General features: G+C 38.6%; 2 protein-coding genes across 4 annotated transcripts in view; one reads left to right on the top strand and one right to left on the bottom strand.

Annotated features, from left to right (window-relative positions):
* RPRD1A (regulation of nuclear pre-mRNA domain containing 1A) overlaps positions 1–14117 on the top strand; it is a 43838-nt gene extending 29721 nt beyond the window's left edge. Inside the window, exon 7 of the mRNA XM_054284817.1 lies at positions 9494–14117. Coding sequence (XP_054140792.1) covers positions 9494–9643 — 150 coding nt within the window. The 3' untranslated portion in view covers positions 9644–14117. The remainder of the gene's footprint in view (positions 1–9493) is intronic.
* A 2006-nt stretch (positions 14118–16123) lies between these two features.
* Positions 16124–21299, bottom strand: CUNH18orf21 (chromosome unknown C18orf21 homolog). Of its 3 annotated transcripts, none has more exons than XM_054285006.1 (5): positions 21216–21299; positions 21074–21100; positions 20125–20324; positions 16985–17193; positions 16124–16579 (listed from the first exon to the last, which is right to left on the bottom strand). In XM_054285006.1, the coding sequence occupies exons 3-5, from the start codon at positions 20236–20238 to the stop codon at positions 16426–16428; spliced, it is 477 nt and encodes a 158-aa protein (XP_054140981.1). In that variant the 5' UTR covers positions 20239–20324; positions 21074–21100; positions 21216–21299; the 3' UTR covers positions 16124–16425. The 3 variants fall into 3 exon arrangements, with proteins under 3 accessions (XP_054140981.1, XP_054140982.1, XP_054140980.1); XM_054285007.1 differs by having other exon boundaries at positions 21078–21100; XM_054285005.1 differs by lacking the exons at positions 21074–21100; positions 21216–21299 and adding an exon at positions 20731–21064.
* Between the last annotated feature and the right edge of the window lie 902 nt (positions 21300–22201).

Below are 22201 nucleotides of genomic sequence, written 5' to 3'. Positions count from 1 at the left end.
AAATTTACATTATGAATCTTGTTGGTCGTGGAAGAAGTGCAATTGTTGGCTTGCTTCATGCATAGTAGAGTTTTCACTGGAGATACTCCTGCAGGGTGTTTGAGGGGCAAGTAAATCAAAATATCTATTGCTGCTGTTTAGTTGTCCTTTCCAGCTTTGCCTTTCTTATGCTCCCATCCCCATTGCTGAACACAGCATCTGAAATATCTATTTCACACAAAATGAGAGAAAAACACAGAAATCACCATGCAGCATATCAACAATTTGTCTTACAGAATTGCTCTAATTAGTCATGTAAACTATAGTTTCAATTATCAATTGACATTAGCATATTCAACTGCCATTAAGCAAACCAGGCCTAGGAATGCTTATGGTTGAGCTTTAACTTAATGCTCCTCTTGAGAATCCAGGTATCTAAAATAGATGGTTCAACCTACTTAATGAAGCTGTGAGAATGAGTTGACAAGTGTAATATGAAACTGTCTAGCTGATAAAATTCATTAGAATGTTGAAAACAAACACATATTGGATGGCCCATAGCATTTCTTGACTTCTTTGAGAACTATCCATTAAAAATCTTTAAAAATCATGTGCTGTTAGACTGTTTTGAAATTTAAGGTGGCTGTCTTTCACAGCTCTTGTTTGGGTTGGATAGGAATAATTTGTGAACTTAGAAAAGATGGACAGGAATTACTGAAAAAAAAAAAAGTAGTTGGAAGAACTTCTTCAAAATGTCCAAAACCAGTTTTGCACAGATAGACCCTACATTGATAGATTATTTAAATGAACAAGGTAACCAGTGTGGACTCAGCTGTAGCAGAAATGTGGGGTCCTCGATCTTCACTGCCTTTATTTATTTCACCCTAAATGAAGCTAATTTATTAGCTACACCCACTCTCAGGTCACTAGAATGCTTTTTCATTTTCTTTCTTGCCCACAGGTTGACACCGAGTGGTTCTATACTGCAACTACAACAGCTATAAATGTTTCCTTGCTTTAAGTTCTATGCTGCTTGGATTAGAATGCTACTAGTACTTAGCCTTGCTACAATAAAACCAGGTTTTATGCTTCTGCATTACCTAGATCTGTCTTTGATAAACATCTGAGAGAGTTGTGACCTGGCTAGCAATAGATAAATCCCTACCTAGTGACCTGCAGCGTTAACCTTCATTTTCAGATTCACTTTCATATTCAAAATAAGTACATGTAGTCTTAGCTTTACAGCAGTTTCATACTTTAGGATGTCCATTTGTGTCTGCTAAATAATGAACTACACAGTCCATGTTTTTGCAGTTCAACGCTTACAGCTTTAGGTTGAGAGATTTGCACATGTGAAATCTGAAGTTGGAACTGAGACTGTTGTAATGACCTACAGGCAAGGGCTGCATGAACTGAGGACGGTGCATCTGACACATCAGAATTTTTACAGTTCATCTGTTAGGTACAGTAAATATTTGAGCTTGAAGACTTTGCACAACTGTTCTTAAATGCATTGTTAAAGGCATGCTTTTCTAACAGACCATCAAAATTCTTCACTCATTTTAAAATTAAACACTGATACCCTTTAATTTGGATTTCATGTAGATCTTCCATGAATAGGTGAAACTTCAAGAAACTATCTATAAGCCGCCAGCCATTTAATTTTTTTTCCTATTTTCAAAACTGTTCTGCTTTATTCCTTATGTGCCTGTGCAGAGTAGCAACTTGAGAATTTGAGCAAAATTGCTCAGAATTGTTCTGAAGTACTTGATTACTTATCATCAGAAGTTCTCCAAAGCTTCATTCTGTCAGCCAGTGTTTGAAACTTAAGAATTCAGTATAATTTAAGCATCTCTTGGAAGTGTGTAGCTTTGAGTTTATTATAATGGCTAAATAAATGCTGTATCAGATAATAAAACACAAGTAGACCAAGTGTAACCTCAGGCAGGCATCCTTCATTTCAGTTGCTGCTCATGTCTGCCATCCTGGAATGCTTTAAATTAAATCATAGTCCCACAGAGATTGACTAATTAAATCAATGTCTTTATATAGTAATATATTTTATAAATTAATATTCATCACCCTGGACCTTTTATGATTGAGGGGAGATAAATATAAACTAAGCCAGCCTAGTAATATCCCTGCTAATTAATTATACTCATAGAATCATCAAGATTGGAAGAGACCTTCAAGCCAATCCAGCCCAACTGTCCACCCAGCTCTACCACTGTAACCCCTAAACCACATCACCCACTACCAGATCCAAGTGCCTGTTGAACACTTCCAGGCATGGTGACTCCACCACCTCCCTGAAGGCTTGCAAGTCCTGTTTTGTTTTCTTCTACTTTTCCAGACATTGGGCAACTTTTTGGCAACGCAATCTTCAACAGAAAGGCTAAAGACAAGTTTATAATAAAATAGTCTTAAAAATTAGCTTTGAGTTAAGTAATTTATGTTTTTTTCTCAAATTATTATGAAATGGGGAAATCCTTTTTTTTCTGAGGGGACATGCATTTTAATATACTAATGAAAATGAACTTGAATTTAATGAAATTACAAGCCTTTGGAAAAAAAAATCTTTTGTTATGCTCATCAGAGATTATTTAAAACATTACTAACTTCTGTGAGGATGTCTGCCAGAGAGTTTTCCCGCCTGGGCTAAAGAAAACTTCTGCAGTTGCAATCATGTACAGTTGTTCTCTATGCTGGCCATGTGCTGCTTGGCCACTTGCTCTCTGTGGTGTGTGAACTTCTTCCATGGGTGGGTTGTCCATGGCTCCCATGTGTCTAAATAATGGGGAGATGGGAGCCAATGGTTTGAATGCAAAACTTGGATAAGTTCATAGGGAATTTGGCTCCAGAAGCTGTGAAGATTAAGAAGGGATCCTGGACTAGACATTACAGTAAAGAATGGAATAGGCGATTAGCTGGCTGAGAAGGGAGTGACCACCCAGAAGGGTGTAATACCATGTAGGACTGAAATCAATTGGAATTCATTTGGACTAAGACAATGGAAGCAAAAACTGTGAGCTAATAAATCTGATAAAGATATTATGTAGGTGGAGAATAGGGACAGGCCAAGTATAGGACTGGGAAGAAACAGGTGTAACTGGAACCAGAACTATAGAGAGACTGATAAATGGAGACCAGGATTGGAGAGGGAGAAATTTAGATCAGAATCAGAAAAGCTAGAAATGGGAAGAGGTAGTCAAAAACCAGTTGTGAGTGTTTGTATTGTGTCTGAATAGAGCTGTGATAGGAGTCTGAGAGGCATTGAATATCCTTCCTGGACAAAGGTTGGTTCTAGGAGCGATGTTCCAGCAGGAATGGAGATGGAGACCAGGGGTCAAGGCTGCAGTGAATGAGATTTGAGATACTGTTTTAGGCTGGAAGAAGCTGGACAAAAATTGCATTTCAAGAAATCGGAAGAGCAATTTGTGGCCACTGAGACTTTGCATTTGTGATAGTCACACTTCAAATGGGAAGTGTCCTGATAAAATGCTTAGTTTCTTTCTGCTACTGTTCCAGACAGGAATTTGTGGTTTGAAGGTCTGCGGTGTATTCCAGTCTGTACCACAGCATAACAGTTGATGGTAGGCAAAGTCACATAGTCAAGCTTTCTCCAGATGGTCACTAATTTAGTTTGTGTATTTCAAACTTCTGAGCTGATTGCTTCCTATTGCTTCACTTGCAGACAAGCTGAGGAGTCTCTAATGCTTTAACTTAGAAAATTTCTTTGAAGTGTTAATTTCTTGGAAATTTTAAGTACTAAAAAAATGAGATACCTGGAATTAAAGGATGCATTTCATTTTCCTCTGTCAGCTCAAAGAAGGTTTCTGAAGAATAAATTGTGTTTTGTAATGGTGAAGCTTGCCATTAGAAAACCTGAGAATATTAGTAAATCTATGCACAGAATAATGTTTACTGTAAGTAATGCATGGGGCAGTGCATAGAACAAAACAAAATAAAGCAGTCACCACATAGTTGCTCATTTCTTCAGTGCTATTTACTTAGTTCAAAACTTGGCAAGGCCAAATGCAAAACAGTTAGACATTAGCATATTTAAAAAGTTGAAGCTTGCTTCCAGAAATATCTTTCTAGGAAGTAGGCAATGTGCAATGGAAGATTAGCCAAGTCCATCCTTTACTAAACTTGTCATAACTGTCCTTAGTTCTTCTACCTCGTGTGTGAAGCTTATGGATATTGGTTCAGTCTCTTGAAGTTATTTCAGGGTTTCATTTATCCTAAACACCGGTAAATACGTTGAGCTTTTAATTGTACTGCTGACAAACGTGAGCCATGCCAAATTTTCAAAAGCAGTGCAAAATTTAACTCTGCTCATCTATTTTCCAAGGTGATAGTGAGGCTTACCTGAGTCCTCTGAGTCTAGTTGTCAGTCTTATTGCAGAAAAATACCCAAACTGGGTAAGGTAGAGTCTATAAATAATGTGATTCTGAACTTCAAAATCTAGATATCAGGCTTTCACATGACATTTGCTTTCATCTGAACCTTTGAAGAGTTCTAGTAGTTTCTGCACTGTTGGACACAATACAGGAGGAACCTTTACTCTGTGATGCAGTTCTGACATCTGCACCTGAAACTGAAGGTTGGAATGGACCTAGAAAGTCAGAGGTCTCAGTTTTAAATACTGTGTTCATACAGGCCATGGATGCTGGTGTACACACATGCCCTCAACACCTTAAAAGCCTTTTAAATGTCTGGGTTTTGTTTTTCTGTATTGAAGTATTTATTTCCACCTTACCTTTCTCTAGCTAACGAGGGTGCAGATTAAATACTTCTCTTTCCTGCAAACCTTTTATTTTTGCTTTGCTATACATGTTCTACCACGTGGTATTTTGGTGCATTCTGTAGCATCAGTGATCAGATGAAGGTTCAAAGTCATATCAATGACATAAAGGAAAAGTATATCCATGAAGTTTTTTATCTGTAGCACCTTCCTATTGCAAAACGTCTTTATAATGATCTATTTTATTTGGAAAGCAATATATTCTCTGCAGTGCGCAGCTTGTTTAATCTGCCTGCATTTTTATTATTTATGATGTCTGTAATGTCTAATCAAAAATTATTTGGCTTTTTTGCCTGGTACTTTTTGATAGAGAATCACTATTAATCTAGATTCCAAATCCATATGTTATTAGCATTGCTTTCACAAAATATCCATATACACTGTCAAATAATGGAAATTGTAATAACTGGTGGGACTCTAATGAGCAAAATAAGTTATAATTACCTCATAAACCTGCTTTTATGACTGGAAGTGAAAACAAATATTGCCTGAAAGTAGTGTTAGCTTAATCCACTGGAGAAATTGAAGAGACCTTAATTCCAAATATCAGGTTGCCCATATATACCAAAAGTAAGGTTCTCCATAGGTAGGAAGAAATGCAAATTAAGCTCAATGTGACAAAATAAAGCATCATACTTCTGCTTGTCCCTGACTCTGAAGTAAATGTCTCAAATCTTGCCTCATTTATACAGGGGTAATTTGAAATTTATGTTAAAATCAGCACAGTGACAATCAAATTGAAATTCTCCATGAGGATTTCCACAGTTAAAAGTGTCAAAAACAGGATTAAATTGTTACTTGGTTGTATAATGTCCAGCATTTCTAATGGAGCAACGATACTAGAAATAACACCTAGATATCCCAGTTCCCACTTCTCTGCTTTCATTGTCATACTCTCAACATCCACACTGAGGAAAAAGGTGGTAGGTACATGTGCATGCTATTATGATAAAACAGTAAAGGCTGGACATACAGTGAGTGTTGTTGATAATGAGTACTTAATACTTGTATTCCAGCAGTCCAGGACTACTTAGGTCATGCCGGGACAATAATACACAAGCAAGCCTGTCAGAAGAGACTAGTGGTTTTAAATAGAATCAAACTGTGAACAGCAGCTGCCTTGAAAATACCTCTAAACTGCTGAGTCACTGTACTTGAAAATCAGTCCGCTTTTGGACTTGTTCACCAGTCATAAAACTGGACATCTCCGGTGATTTCTAGAATAGTTTCAGGAGTGTCATGGAAAATTAGATGCTCTGGATAGGTGAATATTTTTTCTTTATGTGGAGGAGGATTGCTGTGAACATCTAACCTGCAGTTTCAGATCTCATATATGCTTTGAATTCCCGAAATTGGATTAAAATTGCATTCTGTAATTTATACTGTGTGGTATTTGCTGGGTCCCCAGGATGAGGAGGAAATGAGTGAATCTGACTCCATGTTCTTAGAAGGCTAATTTATTATTTTATGATATTATATTTTATTAAAGAATACTATACTAAAACAATACTAAAGAATAGAGAAAGGATAGCGACAAAAGGCTTAACAGGAATGATAATGGCAGACTCGTGACTCTCCAGAGCCTTGACACAGCTGGATGTGATTGGTAATTAAATTAAAACAATTCACATGAAACCAGTCAAACAATGACCAGTTGGTAAACTATCTCCAGACCACATTCCAAAGCAGCAAACACAGGAGAAGCAATCAGATAATTATTGTTTTCCTTCTTCTCTGAGGCTCCTCAGCTTCCCAGGAGAAGAAATCCTGGTGAAGGGATTTTTCAGAAAATATGACAGTGAGAATACTGCATCAATAACATAATCAACTATAAAACCTTACCTTTTTTTTTTTTTACCTCTAGTTTTGCAGTAAAGACTTCGAGCAAATTTTCTCAGAGTTACATACTTCTGAGAAGGCTGAAGGAACAAATTTGGTCTCCCTAGAGTGCATTACGCTAGAGATGTTGGTGAGAGGAAGATGACTGTGTTATGTGGGAGACACAATTTATGAGAACATTTTCCTTAGTGAGGAAAAGGAACCTACTGTTAGTGGTATTGATCAAGCTGATAGTCACTAGGCAACAAGTCCCAGGCAGATTTATATGGAAAATGCTGGATGTCAGAAATGCAATGTTGTTATGGAAATGATTTATTATCAGCTAAAGGGAACTTTAAGGGAGTCAAGGAACTGACAGTCTAATATAAGGTACATTTCAGGTTTTGGAGTAAAGTCTAGCAAGAATATAGCTGCTGGGTCTGTTGCTAAGTGACTGTGTCTATTTGCCTAACTTCAGGCTTCAAGCTTGTGAAGTGATACTGATTTGTGGCTTTACATTCCTCATTGATAGAGAATAAACTTGGGCAGGATTCAGCTCTTTACAAGAATTAACTGCAGGAGGGATTTTATAGTTAATATATTTTATGATTTTTAGGCCTCTTGAGTGTATTGATTCTGCTTACAATTCTGCTCATCCTCTTCTGTATAGGAGTGCATCTTTCACAGTGGAGGCAAGATCACCTAGCTTCCTGAAAATCTTTGTCACCCAGTGAGCAATCTCCAAGCATCCTGCTTCTGAAAATAGGGATTCTAGTTGACTGGTATTCTGTATAGCACAAAAATGGTTGTTTTAGTAAACAATGAAACCTGAAGCTGGTCTTGTCTTCTGGCATAAAATCTATTTCCTAAAATAATAGTCAGGAGTCTCTGCATCCTGGGCTAAAATGCATAGTGAGAATGCCTGAGATTGGCCTTTTACACGCTGGAAAAAAACTACACCTCTTTCACTGAGTCTGCTCAGTGAGGCCTCTGGATTCTGCTGTAAAATCAGGTATGAAACAGTGAAGTATTTGTGGTCCTAGGGCATTAGTATAGGGATACAGTGTCAGGATACAGACCTTCATTTCCACAGCCATGTCCCGAAGTCACTTGCACCAAAGAGAATATTTTTGGATAACTGTAGCAAGTTTTCACAGGACCAAGGGACTCACAGTTGTAAGACTTCTTTGGCCACCTGTATCCTAAAATAAATGCTGCTTTACCCTGGGTACTATTACTAAGGGTTTACAGTTCCACTGACTGGGCATCTGTAGTATTTTCACTGTGTTTAATATCTCATTAGAATCTGCATGTAATATTTGATTTTGAAATAGAAATTATACCAAGAAATTGATGATCCTAATTCAGGGACACTTTTTCTTTCTCCTCTGTAAAGATTTGAAATTTTTTTAGCTACCCGTAATGATTCTTATTAAGAATTTAAGGTATCTCATTGTTCTCTTACTGCCACTGATAAGAAGGTCATGTAGTTGCAAACCTTTTAAATTTGTGTTGGACCTTGTCTAATAATCTTGGTCATGTCCCATTATCTAACATTCTTTACTATATTTTTCTACTGCATTAGGTTCTACTACCAAAAGATCTTTTCATTATTCTTCTTTATTACTCCATGTTATTAACAATATAGTAATATATTTTAAATTGTGTTTAGAGCTTGTAAAGAAACAGCCTGATTCTTATCTTTTATAGACATTTGCATAGTGTTTTCATACTTGCGGGAATTATCAAGTGTTTATATTTGTTACTGTTGCTGGATCATGTAGAATTTTCCCCCACTGTTATTTAAAAGCGGTTATAGTCATGAGATCTTGGTTTTCCATGGGCTGATTATCCAAGTTGTGGATTACCTATGTGTTGTTACTTCCAGCCATTCTTAGGCGGCAGCAAAACGTGCAGCCACACTAGGAAGCATCTGCATTTGATGTGTTGTGAATTTGTTGTGAATTGTGGTATTTTTTCATGAAGCACTGCTTTGTCTGCTAGTGCTTAGTTTCTTCTGCTTTCCACAGTTTCCAAGTATTTGAAATTCAAATGTTCCTGTGAATTATATACATTGATCTTCTTATATTTTGGAATGACTGTTTTCATTTTATAAAAGCTGGTATTCTACTCCATTATGTTTCGTGTTCTTAAGAGGCGACCACTGACTATATTCTAGTGCACTGATTTACAATGTTGAACTTTATTTATATAATGTTGTTTCAAATTAAAAGGGCCTCATAGTCATTAAATACATCAATTGTGAGTGGTTTGACCTATATTCCAACACAATATGAAATCCTAAGTTCCCAATTCAAAAAGTTTCTGAAAACCCAGGGTTAAATCCATAAATGTACTGAGGTAATACGTTTTTTATTTTAAAAGTTAACACAAAATACTTGTCATTTATCATCTTGGTGGGACCTGTTAGGCCTAGTTAGAGGATATTTGGTTGTTTTTTATTATTTCAGCAGTATGAGATGAGAGTAACTTCTTTGACATCAGTAAGTTTATCCCTCTAGCCTCACTGATAGTAGAATGTGTGTAACAACTATCCTTAATTAAGTTTTAACAATAATCCTGTTCTCCTAGTTACATGGAGAAAAGCCTGTGGTTGTGTTAGCTGGGATTGTCTTCCCTATTTAGCATTTATGTTCTTAGAATTTAAAGCAAAATAATCCCATGGCTATGCTTTTGAAGTCCATTGCTGGGAAAATGCTAGAGCTGATACCTCTACCTCCTAAATACCCAAATCTCTGGATTCTCTCCTGTTAAAGGCTGTTCACCTAGCTTGCAGAAGGAAAACTTAGTTTGGAAAATCACAGGTGCAGTAAGTAGTAGGGATGTAATGGCAATAAAACCTCATATGGAATCCTTCTGCATTACAGGAGTACAAACGCAAGTTAGCCAGAGTGTCCCAAGTACGGAAAGAACTCAGGTCACGCATCCAGAACCTGCCTGATCTCTCTCGACTTCCCAATGTCACGGGCAGCCACGTACACCTACCGTTTGCAGGAGACATCTACAGCGATGACTGATTCCCAAACATCCCCCATAGCCTCTGCTTTTCTGTGGAATGAGGGGTAGGCCAGACCGATCGGTACTCTTGTAGTATTATTTTTGTATATTGTTGCAGAGTGTCAGTAAAAATACTTTAATAATTTATAAAAAATGGTTTAAAAAGTTGATTTGTTTACTATTTTATTGGTGAGTGAACATAAGGGTACATTTATAAAAGTGGCATCTCTGTCTGTTACATGGAAGAATGAATAATTATCTTTTGTAAAGATTTTAGTTGGGTGCCCTGTAAAAAACATGCTAAGATTTTTCTTATGTACCCTGTATTTAATGTAGAACAATATATAATCAAAACATAATTCTAACTTGAGACATTTCTGTTGCTAGTGGGAGAGTGAAACATGGAAATCATAGGCTTAGGTTTGCAAGAAGGCCAATGCCATTTAATGCAAAGTTAAAAGTGATCTTACTGTTCATTACATTTAAATTACCCACTCCCAAAAGAATGTGAGTTTTTTTGAAGTAAATGTAAACAACCAATTTTCTATTGGAAAATATTAATCATGTTACACTGAGCAGATCTTCAAACAACTCAAAATACTACAATATTTTTGTATCATGTAGAAGTCAGCATGTAGAAACTATAAAATTGACCAGTTAATTATGTTTTGAAATTGTAGCTTTTTACAGCTGCTTAGTTTCTAAATCGAGGGACCATTCATTTGCAATCTAATCCTGTTCTGGAACATCTGTTTCCATCTAAAAAGGTTAATCCCAGAAATGTGAAGCCATTTTACAGTTTTAATTAAATTGAAAGGTCATTCTCTAAACTGTCTCAGTTGCTAAATGCCCATTATTAAAATTTGACAATGTACCATCCGTACATGCAACAAAATGGTGATACAGCTGTACTGTACATCCTCTTCCACTGAGAAACCCTGGAGGCCAGCATAGGCTACCACCTCCTCACCTTCACCTGCTCCAGCAAATATTTCTAAATTTTGCTTGTCTTTTTCTCACACAACAGGAAGAGACTGTTCAGGCCTGTGTATAACTCAAACAGCAGAAAACTATTGCCCAGTTAAAAAACTCTGTTGCATGCCATAAGTGTGGTATTTGTCAGGGAACAGCTGAATTTGTGAAGAATCCTTGTTTCCATACTATGAATCACCTTTTAAGTTCACTTAAAGATACAGTTAGGCATTTAGCAAATTGCCAGAAAGTTGAGGCTTTTCAGTTCACTGGAATGAGCCATGTAATCACTGAGTAATTTTAGAAATGCCTACCTGTACCTTTGGCATTTTGATGACCTAAAAGACCTGGGCTGCAAGTGTTTTGAGTTGGATATATCATAGGACTGTTTTACGATTGCATTTTGTCCATGGTTTTGCACTTGTCAGGCATTGTTTTGTACCAGTTCAGCTCACAGTTTACAAGTTTAATACACCTCACATGAAATCAGTTTTTTTTACAAAAAGCTGTTCTTCCTTTTCAAAACCCACAACAATTCAAAATAGTCCTGGAGTGAAATTGTTCAAGGTAGTTATCTGTCACTTGTTATTGGCTTCTACAGGGCAAATCACCAAAATAGTTGTAGGATGTGAATGGAGAATAACCACTCTCTTTAAAATACATACACTTGGACATAGGCATCTCAATCCAGTTACTTTTTCTCATGGAAGTTGCTATGAATTAGACGTCAGTTAAGTAGGGAAAAAGCCTGAAAAGATAGAAATACAAGCTGTTGACATAGAAGTCCATAGCATGCAATGTAGAAGATTTCCTAAAAAATTCTGACTGACAAATAGGAGGGTGCAAAATAGTTATCAGAGCTCACTACAGGTCCAAAAATTTCAGTTTTGAGTGGCAATTTTCCATTCCATACGAAAAAAAGAGCTGTGACTACATTGAATCCAGAATATTTAGTTTCTTTAATTTAAGTGTAATATGCAAAATTAAATAACACTAACATCTTTTCAGTGTAGATTCTTGATAAGAAAATGTTCTGATACAATTTTAATGTTTTAAATATTTCTGTTCTAGAATGTTAAACTCACATAAATTCTTACACACGTGTATTTGCATTGCAGTTGCAGTTAAAGCTCAGTTTTGCTAAAGAATAGCGCCAAATTTGTGGTGAATATTAAACCAGCTTAATCTATTAGGAATTCTAAAACAAATCATAGAACTAGAGGCATAAATAGTGAGTTCATGGTTGAATTCCATCCATAGAAAACTTAATTTATGCCCAGAGGTGATTATAAGTGCAGTGACAAGGCTTATTAGACTACGCTGAAAGATCTATATTGGATACTCAGAATCATAGGGAATTAAGCTTAAACAATCTTTTTCTGCCTGAATTGAAATTAGTTGTAATAATAAAGTTGAGTGCTGAATTTTCTTGATCTCTCAAAGGTTTTAAAAAAAACATGACATTTACTTCACTGGATCTGTTTTTCCTATTCATAACTCCTGGTGATAACATTGCTTATCTATAGGTAATGTAGAACTGATAAAAGAGTGAGGAAAACCTCAACTTTTTCTTGCTGTATATAAGTTTTAATTTTGAGAGAGTGTTATTTTCTAGATATATTTTTCCTTATTTTACTGTGAAATTGTTTACTTCAAGGAGTTTTTCATAGCTGGGGTTTTGGAAATGATCCCTCAATATTTGTTTGGAAAAGAGGGCTTGTGAAAGGCAAAGGTCACTCTTAGAGCAAGTGTCATATATTAATGGCTGAATGGTACGCTGGGGTTTTTTTATTTATATGGGAAAGGCATTGGGTATCAAGTAGTTAGGAGATTTATACTGTAACTGTGATAGTATAGCAGGAGATAGCATGGTAGAGTACAGATGCAGCCCTGTAGTGTCAAAAAATACCTCCAAATTCTCAGGTTCCAAAGCTCAATGTACGTACTTCTGACATCTCAGGAAGAAAAGAGGCTGGGTGGGGAAGGGTAGGGTGCCGAAGAGACAAAAGGGAGAACATGCCTGGGTGGAAAGGTAAAGCAAACCACATGTCAGCTTCTGTCAAAACAGAAATAAGTGTGAGACTGGGCAGCACAATGTTTTATCTGTAGGTGGGGTTGTACCACAGAACTGCTTTGGGGTGTTGCCATCCTGGGAAAGAAAATGCGTGGGCTTACCCTGCCTACCTCTTCTAATGTGGTCTGGCTCTAGGCAATGCAGAATGCCTGCCATACAAAAGGCACAATTATAAAATTTCTGAGTATTTTTAGTCTAATAATAAAGTCATAATAATTAGATTATTTGCTTCACTATATTGCACTTTTATTAAGCATTCTCTGAAAAAAGCAAAGATATTCCTGCAGCACTTTGCCATACGAGAATGCTTACCTTGGAGGTCACTGGGACTGCTTGTATGTATATTCTAGTGTTTGCAGGCTCAAACTGTGTTTTTTGCAGAATGTTTTGAAAGATATCAGGAATACTATCCCACTTTTGTGGTTTTAAAAATAAATGTGAAGTCCTTAGTTACAAAAGTTGCCATTCTTAGAAATTATTTTTCATTACTTCTTTTGGAAATTAGACCACAGCCTGCAGTAATACTAGCTTGTCTGATTCACTCTGTAATGTTTGTATTAATATATTAAAGCACCTCTGTTAATCCCTAGCAACACAACCCAAACCACATGCTTATTATGTATTTTATCCGAGTAGTCTTCTGAGTGTCAAATTGAGAGCTTTCATTATGATGAAATTACATTGCTGCTTACCTGAAGTTTTAAAAAACCCATTGTGTTAGGACTTGCACAGACTAGTTCTGCTCTCACATCTCAGTGGTAACTCAGTTTGGTCCTTTGATGATGACCCAAACGCATATGTAGGAAGGATGCAGTAGCCAGCGGTGCAGATGACCATGGAGGACGTGGAAATCATACATAGGCTTGGTTGGCCCTCTGCAGAAGAGCCTTTTGAAACGTAAGGAAATAGATCTGTGGGTGTGGGGTTTTTTCAGTGGGAAAATCAGTGAAAACCAGCACGTCTAAAATCTGATGGTTACATTTACAAATGTTTAGGCCAGTTCTGCTCATTACATTTAATCACAGTGATTATTCCTGCAAGTAAAGAAAGCAGACTCAAACATAATGTCTGAAGTGGAATTTTTTTTAATGAATGACCAATTTTGTCTCAGCTCCTATTTCAGTGTGTCATTTATCTTGATTAAGTAGTAAAACTCTTCCATCGTGTTATTTAGGAATCTAATTCTGACTTCATATTTACAATAGTTGAAGTACCCTACTAAGCATGATGTTTTTGTGGGAATTTGAAAAAGTTCAATAGCACTCATTACTTGTTTGCAACAGAAATAGACTTATTTGTTAAAAGCTAACAAGAAAAGTTTGAATTGTAAAGATGTTTCATTATTGTGCTTTTCTGACAGAACCTGTAATCCTTGTGTAATTTATGTCCTCAGAATTACACCTGTATGTACGCTCTTTCATATTTAATAAAACATTGTTGTAAAAACATCTTTGAAAATTATTGTTCCCTGCTTGCCTTCTCAGTCTCATGGTGAGAAATGGCTTTAATGTCAACTGCTCCCTATACTAGGAGGTAGTCAAGATCTTATCTCAGGGATGATGCTGAGGAAATGCTTGATACTAATTTCGAGGTTTATTACTCCCTGTATTCTATGTGACAGTTTTTGGTGAGAAAGCAGTCTGTTAAAGGGTCTGAGGTTCTATGTCTAGAACTGTAAATTTAGTTGAACTGATTATTTTAAGACACACTTTTGTAACATTTTCAGTGTGGTACAAGTACTGCCAGTGATACACATACCATTGCCCAGTAGAATTTGTGTGAGCTGGGAAATAACTCCCACTCTCAATTCAAATGTCTCTTTGCAGGGCTGTATGCTTAATAGAGACCTTCTTGCTCTTACTTTACAAAGTCTGAAATGAGAGAAGGCATTTCCTCTCTCGAGTTGTTCTTCCAGCTCTTCAAACACAAGCCAGTAATGTGGCCTGGCAGTGGTTTGGAGGGGAGCTCAGCAAGTCTCTCACAGCCAGCAGCCTTCAGTGTTTCATCAAGTACAAGAAGGTAATGTGTCCTGAAGGGGAGAGTGCATGACTTGCATGTATGTGTAGTCTGTGTTTGCATGTAAGCCTCTGATGTGTGGGTATGTATATACCTATATATATTATCTGTAGAGATATGTTTATACATGTGTGTGTCTATCTTTCAATACACTAATTCTGTGAAAGTCCAGTTAACAGAAAGAACACTCCATTAAAGGCTTAGGAGTAATGTAAAAGCACTGGAGAATATTTCTACCTAGCATTTTGAAGCACACTTGTAAAACAAGAGAAGGCACATACTCAATGACTTCTTTCCCTTTGTTCCCAGAATAAAGTCTAATAGCTCACAATAACAATCCCTTTTAACAACACACCTAGACATATCTGACAACTCTGGTAAATTCAAAGAAAAAAAGATGTTGTTTGGAGCATGACAAGGCTCTATCTCTGTTAACAAATAGCATGCTGCAAAGGTAACACTCTTGGTGTGCAGAATGCCTCCCACCCACAAAACATTTTTGGAAATGCACAGTTTAGACAAGCTCTCCTGTGATCCTGTGGACAGATCACCCATTAGCTTTCTCTACACTGGTTGTGCTCCCCCCTCCATGTCTTTTATCCCTTCTCTGTAGTTTTATCCAAGAAGAATGCACTCTTGAGACAGCAAAATGTTGTGTAAGAAGCACTGTAAACAAGAACAACAGGGAAATGAGCTCTAACAAACACATTAATGTTGGGACACCTCAAAACTCAGCAGATGACTGTGCTGGTTTCACACTGGCCTCATGGGAAGCACAGCAGTACCTAATGTGTGTACTTTTAATAAATTTATTGCAAAATTAATATTTTCAAATACTTCTGTGCAATGAACATTTTCCATCAACAAAACTAAGTATTTCTTCCAGAGGACTGGGTTGTAAGTACAGCAACAGGTCAATCAATGCCAAGTTCTACACTGGAAAAGGCAACACTCCAAGGTTTGTATTTTGATTAAAGAGTGGCAGTTCATTTTATCCTACCTGTACACAAGAGACAATGAGCAGTGTGTCCTTCAGTTATTGTGCACGTGTACAGGAGATATAAAAAGGTTACATGCCAATTTCTGAGACTCTTAAGTACAGTTTACAACAAACTCTTCTCCCCTACCCTGGACTGCTTCCCAGTCCACCAAGTTATTTGCTGGTCCTATTTCTGAAGTAGTGTTCACTGAGTCTGAAAGCACTTAAAGTAAACTATTCATTAAATCAGCAAAAGAAAATGAAAATACAGACCTTTACATCCAAGAAAGTAAATGCTTTTAACTAACTGGCTCTATTTTTCAGGGGAGAATGTGAAGCACCACGTGCAGAACTTTCACTGCAGAAATATGCAGGACGGGCTATAACCTCAGTCTTGAACAGTTACTTTATATTTCCTCTCTTATCTCTGTGCCAAATATAAAATTGATAATCTTTAATGGTCCTGATGGGGCCATCATCAGCTTCCTCAAAGGATAAATCCTGGCTTTTTAATTCTTGGGGCATCAGAAACTGCAAAATATGTCCAAGATTCCCAAGCATATTAAACTGGCTATCTTTACTTCTCCCTCTGGCAGACCATCACTCCCCTTAGAAACAGACCTTCCTTCTAAAAAACATGAGCTATGCTTCCACAAGGTACAGGATGTTAGCTTGAGTTTTAAAGAAATCACTTTGTTGATTTACTAAAACTGGAGCAATATTTATTGCTGTAATCTTTATTACTTTGAAATAAAATGTAACTAAAGTAAAGTCAAGAAGGTTTTGAAATCTGCCTTCTCGTTTTTCTCTTTTTCTTCTAGGTCAAGCATCCGTTTTAGCTTAGAAAAGTGAAATTTGGAATTTCGGGGAGTCTTGGAAGCAGAGTTGGTTGTTGTCTGTCCAGATTCACGTGTCCTGAAAAACAAAAGATTCAAATGTCTTACAGGAGAGAAATAAGAATTAATATAAAGTAACTGTGAAAGCACACATATATAATTTGAGTGGAAAATATCCAAGAGAAATAGTGTATTTTTATGTGCAAGTGCGCAGGCAGAAGCAATACTTTGCCATGCAAATTTTAGGCAGACATTCTGCATTAAAGACACAAATGTAACTGGGTATTTTTTGCACACAGTGGCTTTTAATGAGAGTCTTTGATTTTAAAGGTTGGAAAGTTAAAATTGATCTCCTCAACCATACCAACTAAGAAATACACTAAGTTATCAATTTAAACTTTATTAAATGACTGATCTAAAATCAACAAGATTTAATACACTCTACTTGGCAAAGGGCTGCTTTAAATAGGAAAGAAACACATACCTGGAAAGTGATGAGGGACTGTTCCCTTTAGATCCCAACCTACTGCAGCTTACAGGTGTCATTTTCTTTGCAGACTGAATTTTTACATCTGGTGTCTTCAGGCTAGATTTGACACCTGGAGTGCCACAATTTTGTGTTTTGGCTGCCAGAAAATCCCTGCTTTTACCATAATATCTTGTTGTTTTGTTGCAAGATTTGCAAGTAACCAGCTATGGAGAGAAGAAAGGAAGTATCAAGCTGTCTTTCAGTCTTTCCACCTTTATGTTATAAAGCCATTAGAAGAATTATTCAAACTGTTCTCCAAATACCATGACACAAATTAAATATTTGCTTAAGTGAAACATGAGATACTAAAAAGTACAAAGATACACTTTGTAACTCATATTTTAATTCAGGCTTCTTAAACCAAATACATCCTCTGGGTTTATCTAGAAATTACTCCAATTCCCTGCAAACTAATTTCAGGGGATCCATACTGCTGAATGTAACACTGTACAGTGATATACAGAGAACAACCCTGTCAAGACATGAAACAGCACCTGAACTGGGCAAATCACATTTTGAGTGCACAAGATACACTGAGTATACTGGAGTACTCCTACACATTGGGAATTTGGCTAAAAAATTTGACGTTCTGGGTCATCTAAAGTCATTAGCATATTCTACCCCCAATGAAGTTATATTGCACACTTTTCAGGGAATCTTGGGATACAATATTTAAATTGCCAAACTCTCAAACCCAGTCATCTATTTTACTAAAAACAGCAAGTCTCAGTGAACAAAGCCAAGGCTTTGTATTAGAGCAAAAGTACTTTGTACAGTAAGGAGGATGTTCTAAACAAAGGGCACTTTCTCTTCTCTCTGTGTACCTCTAGGCTGCAGGGAACTTCAGCAGCACACCAGGCTGAGAGGTGCATCAGAACTGATCACATCACCCAGTCAGAGGCTGTCAGGCATTCCTGAAATCCCTCACTGCCATGGCAACTACTCACATTAAGATATAAGAAAGTAATACAGCCAGACAGCTTTCTGAGGCACCAATTAGACTGACAGAAAAACAGTTCTGTGATGCTTCTGGTTAAAAATAACATACTCAAAAGACTGTCACAAAAACGTCTAAGCAGTTTTGAAAACATCTACACCAAATCATTCTTCATTTCAACATGTGTAAATTCAGATACTTTATTAAAAATTTCATTTAGAGATGCTGAAATGAAACATTTTTAGTTAAGTGTTTTGACTTCCTCTAGACATTATATTTTGTCAGCCTAACAAACTAAAAAAAAGAAGAAATAGCATCAACTATTTTAGTGCTCAGGTATTGACATATTTTTAAATTCTTCTGAATGAAATTCAGGTGGGAAACAACCATTCATGGTGACTTAGCACTGTGTGCAATATAAATGGAGGTGACCACTTTACAATGCAGGAATTACTCATAGCACTTCACAGCTAATTTCCATTCCCTGAAATGGATCAGCAGTTAACTCCAAAAATTTTCAAAGCCTTGAAACAGTCCCTATGTTATATGCCTTTCTATGCCAGAAGCAATCTAAAATCAAGTTCTACTTGCTAAGAAAGTTCTCAGAGGTACAACCCGTCACATTATTGCTTGCATTAATTTTCAACCACACTGGAATTTTCATTTGCACAAGTCTCAGGTATTAGATTACAGGGATCTACATTGCTAATTTTGAAAGCTGCCAGTTGCTGACAGCATTTTTAAAGACTTAAGACAAGAAACACTTAAATCATAATCCACAGGACAAATTTAAACTGAACAAAGCACAAGTACAGCAGTCTGTAATTACATACCAAGATCAAAATATTACCCAGAGTTTAAACTGGACCTATTTAAACTGAATTTCAAACTACTCATATGAATGCACAGTGTGTCCCTAACAAACGCTCTGCAGCTACACAGTAAGTCTAAGAGCCCATCATCATTTCATAGGACACTGCTCTGTTCATCAGTTGCTTAAAGGGACAGTTCTTAATGTACCCTCAACATTCAGGATACCAGAAAAATAAAGCAAACATGTCAGCTTGAAGAATCACAGAACATCTTGAGTTGGAAGGAACCCACATGCATCACCAAATTTCAGCTCCTGGCCGAGCACAGAACATGCCAAGAATCCCAGCCTCATGTGCCTGAGAGTGTTGTCCCAATGCTTCCTGAACTCCTGTCAGCCTTGGTGCTGTGACCCCTCCCCTGGGGAGCCTGTTCCACTGCCCAACCACCCTCTGGCTGAAAAACCTTTTCAGATGTCCTTTCTGAAGCTCAACTTGGATCTACAATTCGGGGAGAGTGCCTTTATGAAGCATCTTATTTTGGTCTGACAGCCAAAAACCTTGGTGATATATTCTTCAGTTTAAAATTTTTAATTGACTCTTACATAGTTTTTGGTTTCACAAAATTTACTCCTGTAACCACAAGACTCTTATGCAAGAAAATTCCAAGTGTGCCAGCAACTGCTGGGCACAATAGGGTGCAGTCTCATTTATTACAACAACCATTCACATAACCTGTTTTAAAAACAGTACCTACCTTGGCAACACTAGATTAAATGTTTACTATTTTCTTCCAATAGTAATTAAATGTCACATTCCTGAGTACTTTTAGGAAAAATAACTGAGGCCTCAAGAAAAACATCAACTTGTTGAAATTACCTCTGTAGTTTAGTTTTAAAAGAGTTTCTATAAACAGTAATATTCAGACAAAAGTAAAAAATTCTATTAATATAGATGGCAATAATAATCTGATGTAGCTATGAGAGGCTAGTGAAACACATGAAGTAAAGCTTGTGTCAAAACATATTTGGTCAACAAGTGATAAATTGAAACAAAGGAACATGAGATGTTTGTGTAGCTTCTCTAACATCTGGGGTCACAAGGTATTTTTTTGACAGAAAAGCTTACTGGTCTTGGGTTCATGATCTATCTGTTGTGGGAGGTAAATTTTAAAAATGTCATTTATGCATAGAAGTTATTCCAAAAAGAAAGAGTCTTATGCTCGTGAAAAAGAAACGTGTGGGCTCCTCTTCTAAGAGAAAGATTTCTCTATCTTCTTTTTTTTGCCACTGAAACAGGGACATGAAATTTAGGGAAATATCGTGTACATGTCAAATAACTGTCCTTACCAGAATGCTTTTTGACTCCCTGTACTTTCTCAAAAGCTTTGTCTGTTTCATGTTAAGCTTATGATTCTTTGCCTCTTGTTTAAGGACCTTCTCTATCTGTGGAGTCACTTTCATCTTTGGTTTGAGGCGCACTCGGTAGCTGTCAGGAACCAGGAACTGGAAGCAGTAAGGACATATCCTTTCTAATCCACGTTCATTACCTACAGATAAGTAAAGGCAAAAGGATAAAATAACTATGTTTTATAAGCAAACTTTAAAATTGTGTGTTTCAATGTAAACATTACCTAGCTACGTGTTTTTGTGTTTAAGGTAACACTAGAACACAAGAGGAAGCTGAGCACCAGAATGTGCTCAGCTGAGCACAATTCAGACTAAGCTAATGCCTGGCACAAGTTTACACAATATCTAACTGTAGATTTTCTTGAAAAAATGCAATTCCTTCCCAAAAATCAATAGCAAAGGAGGCTCACAATTCTGCCATGTAGGCACAATCTTCTACCAGATCAGCAACACCAAAGCCTCGGAAAGCTCTTTGCCCATTTTAAGTGTGAGAAGATGACACGACCTCAGGAATGTCAGAGAAACACTTTGAGGTAAATTTCAGACCCAACAGGAGGCTCACTCCTGACATCTGCCTCATTGTCTCCTGCAGCCGGAGCCGGACTCGGGCGCCTCTCCCCAAACCCCCGAGGGCCCCCTGGCCCTGCCTCCTGGCGAGCTGAACACCGCAGCCGGCAGCCCCGAGGCTCGGCCCTGCCGGGGCAGCGCAGGGCAAGGGGCACAGGGAGGGAACGGGCGAGCCGGCATTCATTCCCATGCTCCTGTCCTGTCCTTGCGCTGCTCTCCCGCGCCAGGAGCCTCCTCTGGAGCGCGCCGGCCTCACGGGGCGCTCGGCTCCGGAGCCCCCTCCTCCGGCCCCGGCTCCACCGCCTGCGCCCGGGTCCCTCACTCGCCTCGGGAACTGCGGAGCGTCCACCTGCACGGGAGAGAGGGAAAGCGTCAGGGCGCGGCCGCCGGCACGGGCGGGGACATCCCGCGCGTCACCGCCGGGCTCCCGCACCGCCCGGCCCGGCCCCGCCGCGGTTCCTTACAGCAGGAATCGCGCCTCTCCCGGGCACGTCTCCGCCAGCTGCTCCGCCGAAGCCAGCAGCCGCCGCCGCCCCATGGCGCTGAGCGCCCGCCCCGCCGGAAGGACGGGAAGGGAGGGAAGGGAAGGCGGGCGATGTGCAGCGCTTGGCCGAGCCCCGGCGGCTCCGCGGCCGCTGCACCAGGGTACCGGGCTGGGGCGGGCCCGGGCGAGGGCAGGGCCGGGGCCGGCGCCGGAGGGCAGCGGGGCCCGCCTGAGGGGCCGCGGGAGCCGAGCCCTCTCTGAGCGCGACACCCGCCGCTTGTGTCCCCGCCGTGTGAAAAGTTTCTCCGGTAGGAAAGGAAACTTTTACCTTAGGGAAAAAAAAAAAAACGTGAGGAGGAGGTGCTTTAGGTTGAGGGCGGCAGAGCGCTTAGGCTGGCTCAGAGAGGTCATGGAATCTCCTTCTCTGGAGACACGCCAATCCCACCTCGATGCGTTCCTGTGTCACCTGCTCCAGGGCACCCTGGATGGACGATTTCCAGAGGTCCCTTCAAATCGTAACAATTTTGTGATTTTGTGAAAAAAAAACCCAAAATCCCAAACTCCGAACCCCACGCGTTTCTCTGTGAGGGCTTGTCAGGTGAAAGATGTGCAGCAGCCGCTCCAGAAATCCGCCCGATGCTCAGCAGTGCTGAACTTCATCTGTCACTTATACCAGTCAGCTGCATAAAAGTCATGAACTGCTCTCTGTTGGGGGTGCCTTTTCCGTGCATTTTGGCGACTGCAGACTTTATCACTCTGCAAATGTCCTCCAATAAAAAAAAAAAACCAAACCAAACCAAAACAAAACAAACAAACAAAAACAAACAAACAAAAAAACCAAAAATACCCCACCAAACCCAAACCAAAAAAACCCCTCAAAACCAACAAAAACCCCTACCAAAACCACGACCTCCCCCCCAAAACCTCCCCCGCAACCCCCAAAAAAGCCCCTAAACCAAACCCTCA

This window comes from Melozone crissalis, unplaced genomic scaffold (assembly GCF_028551555.1).
Source record: "Melozone crissalis strain CALT ecotype California unplaced genomic scaffold, PUWL_Pcris_2 ptg000042l_1, whole genome shotgun sequence".
In the NCBI taxonomy this organism is placed as follows: domain Eukaryota; kingdom Metazoa; phylum Chordata; class Aves; order Passeriformes; family Passerellidae; genus Melozone; species Melozone crissalis.
This window is presented reverse-complemented; position numbering and strand designations above follow the sequence as displayed.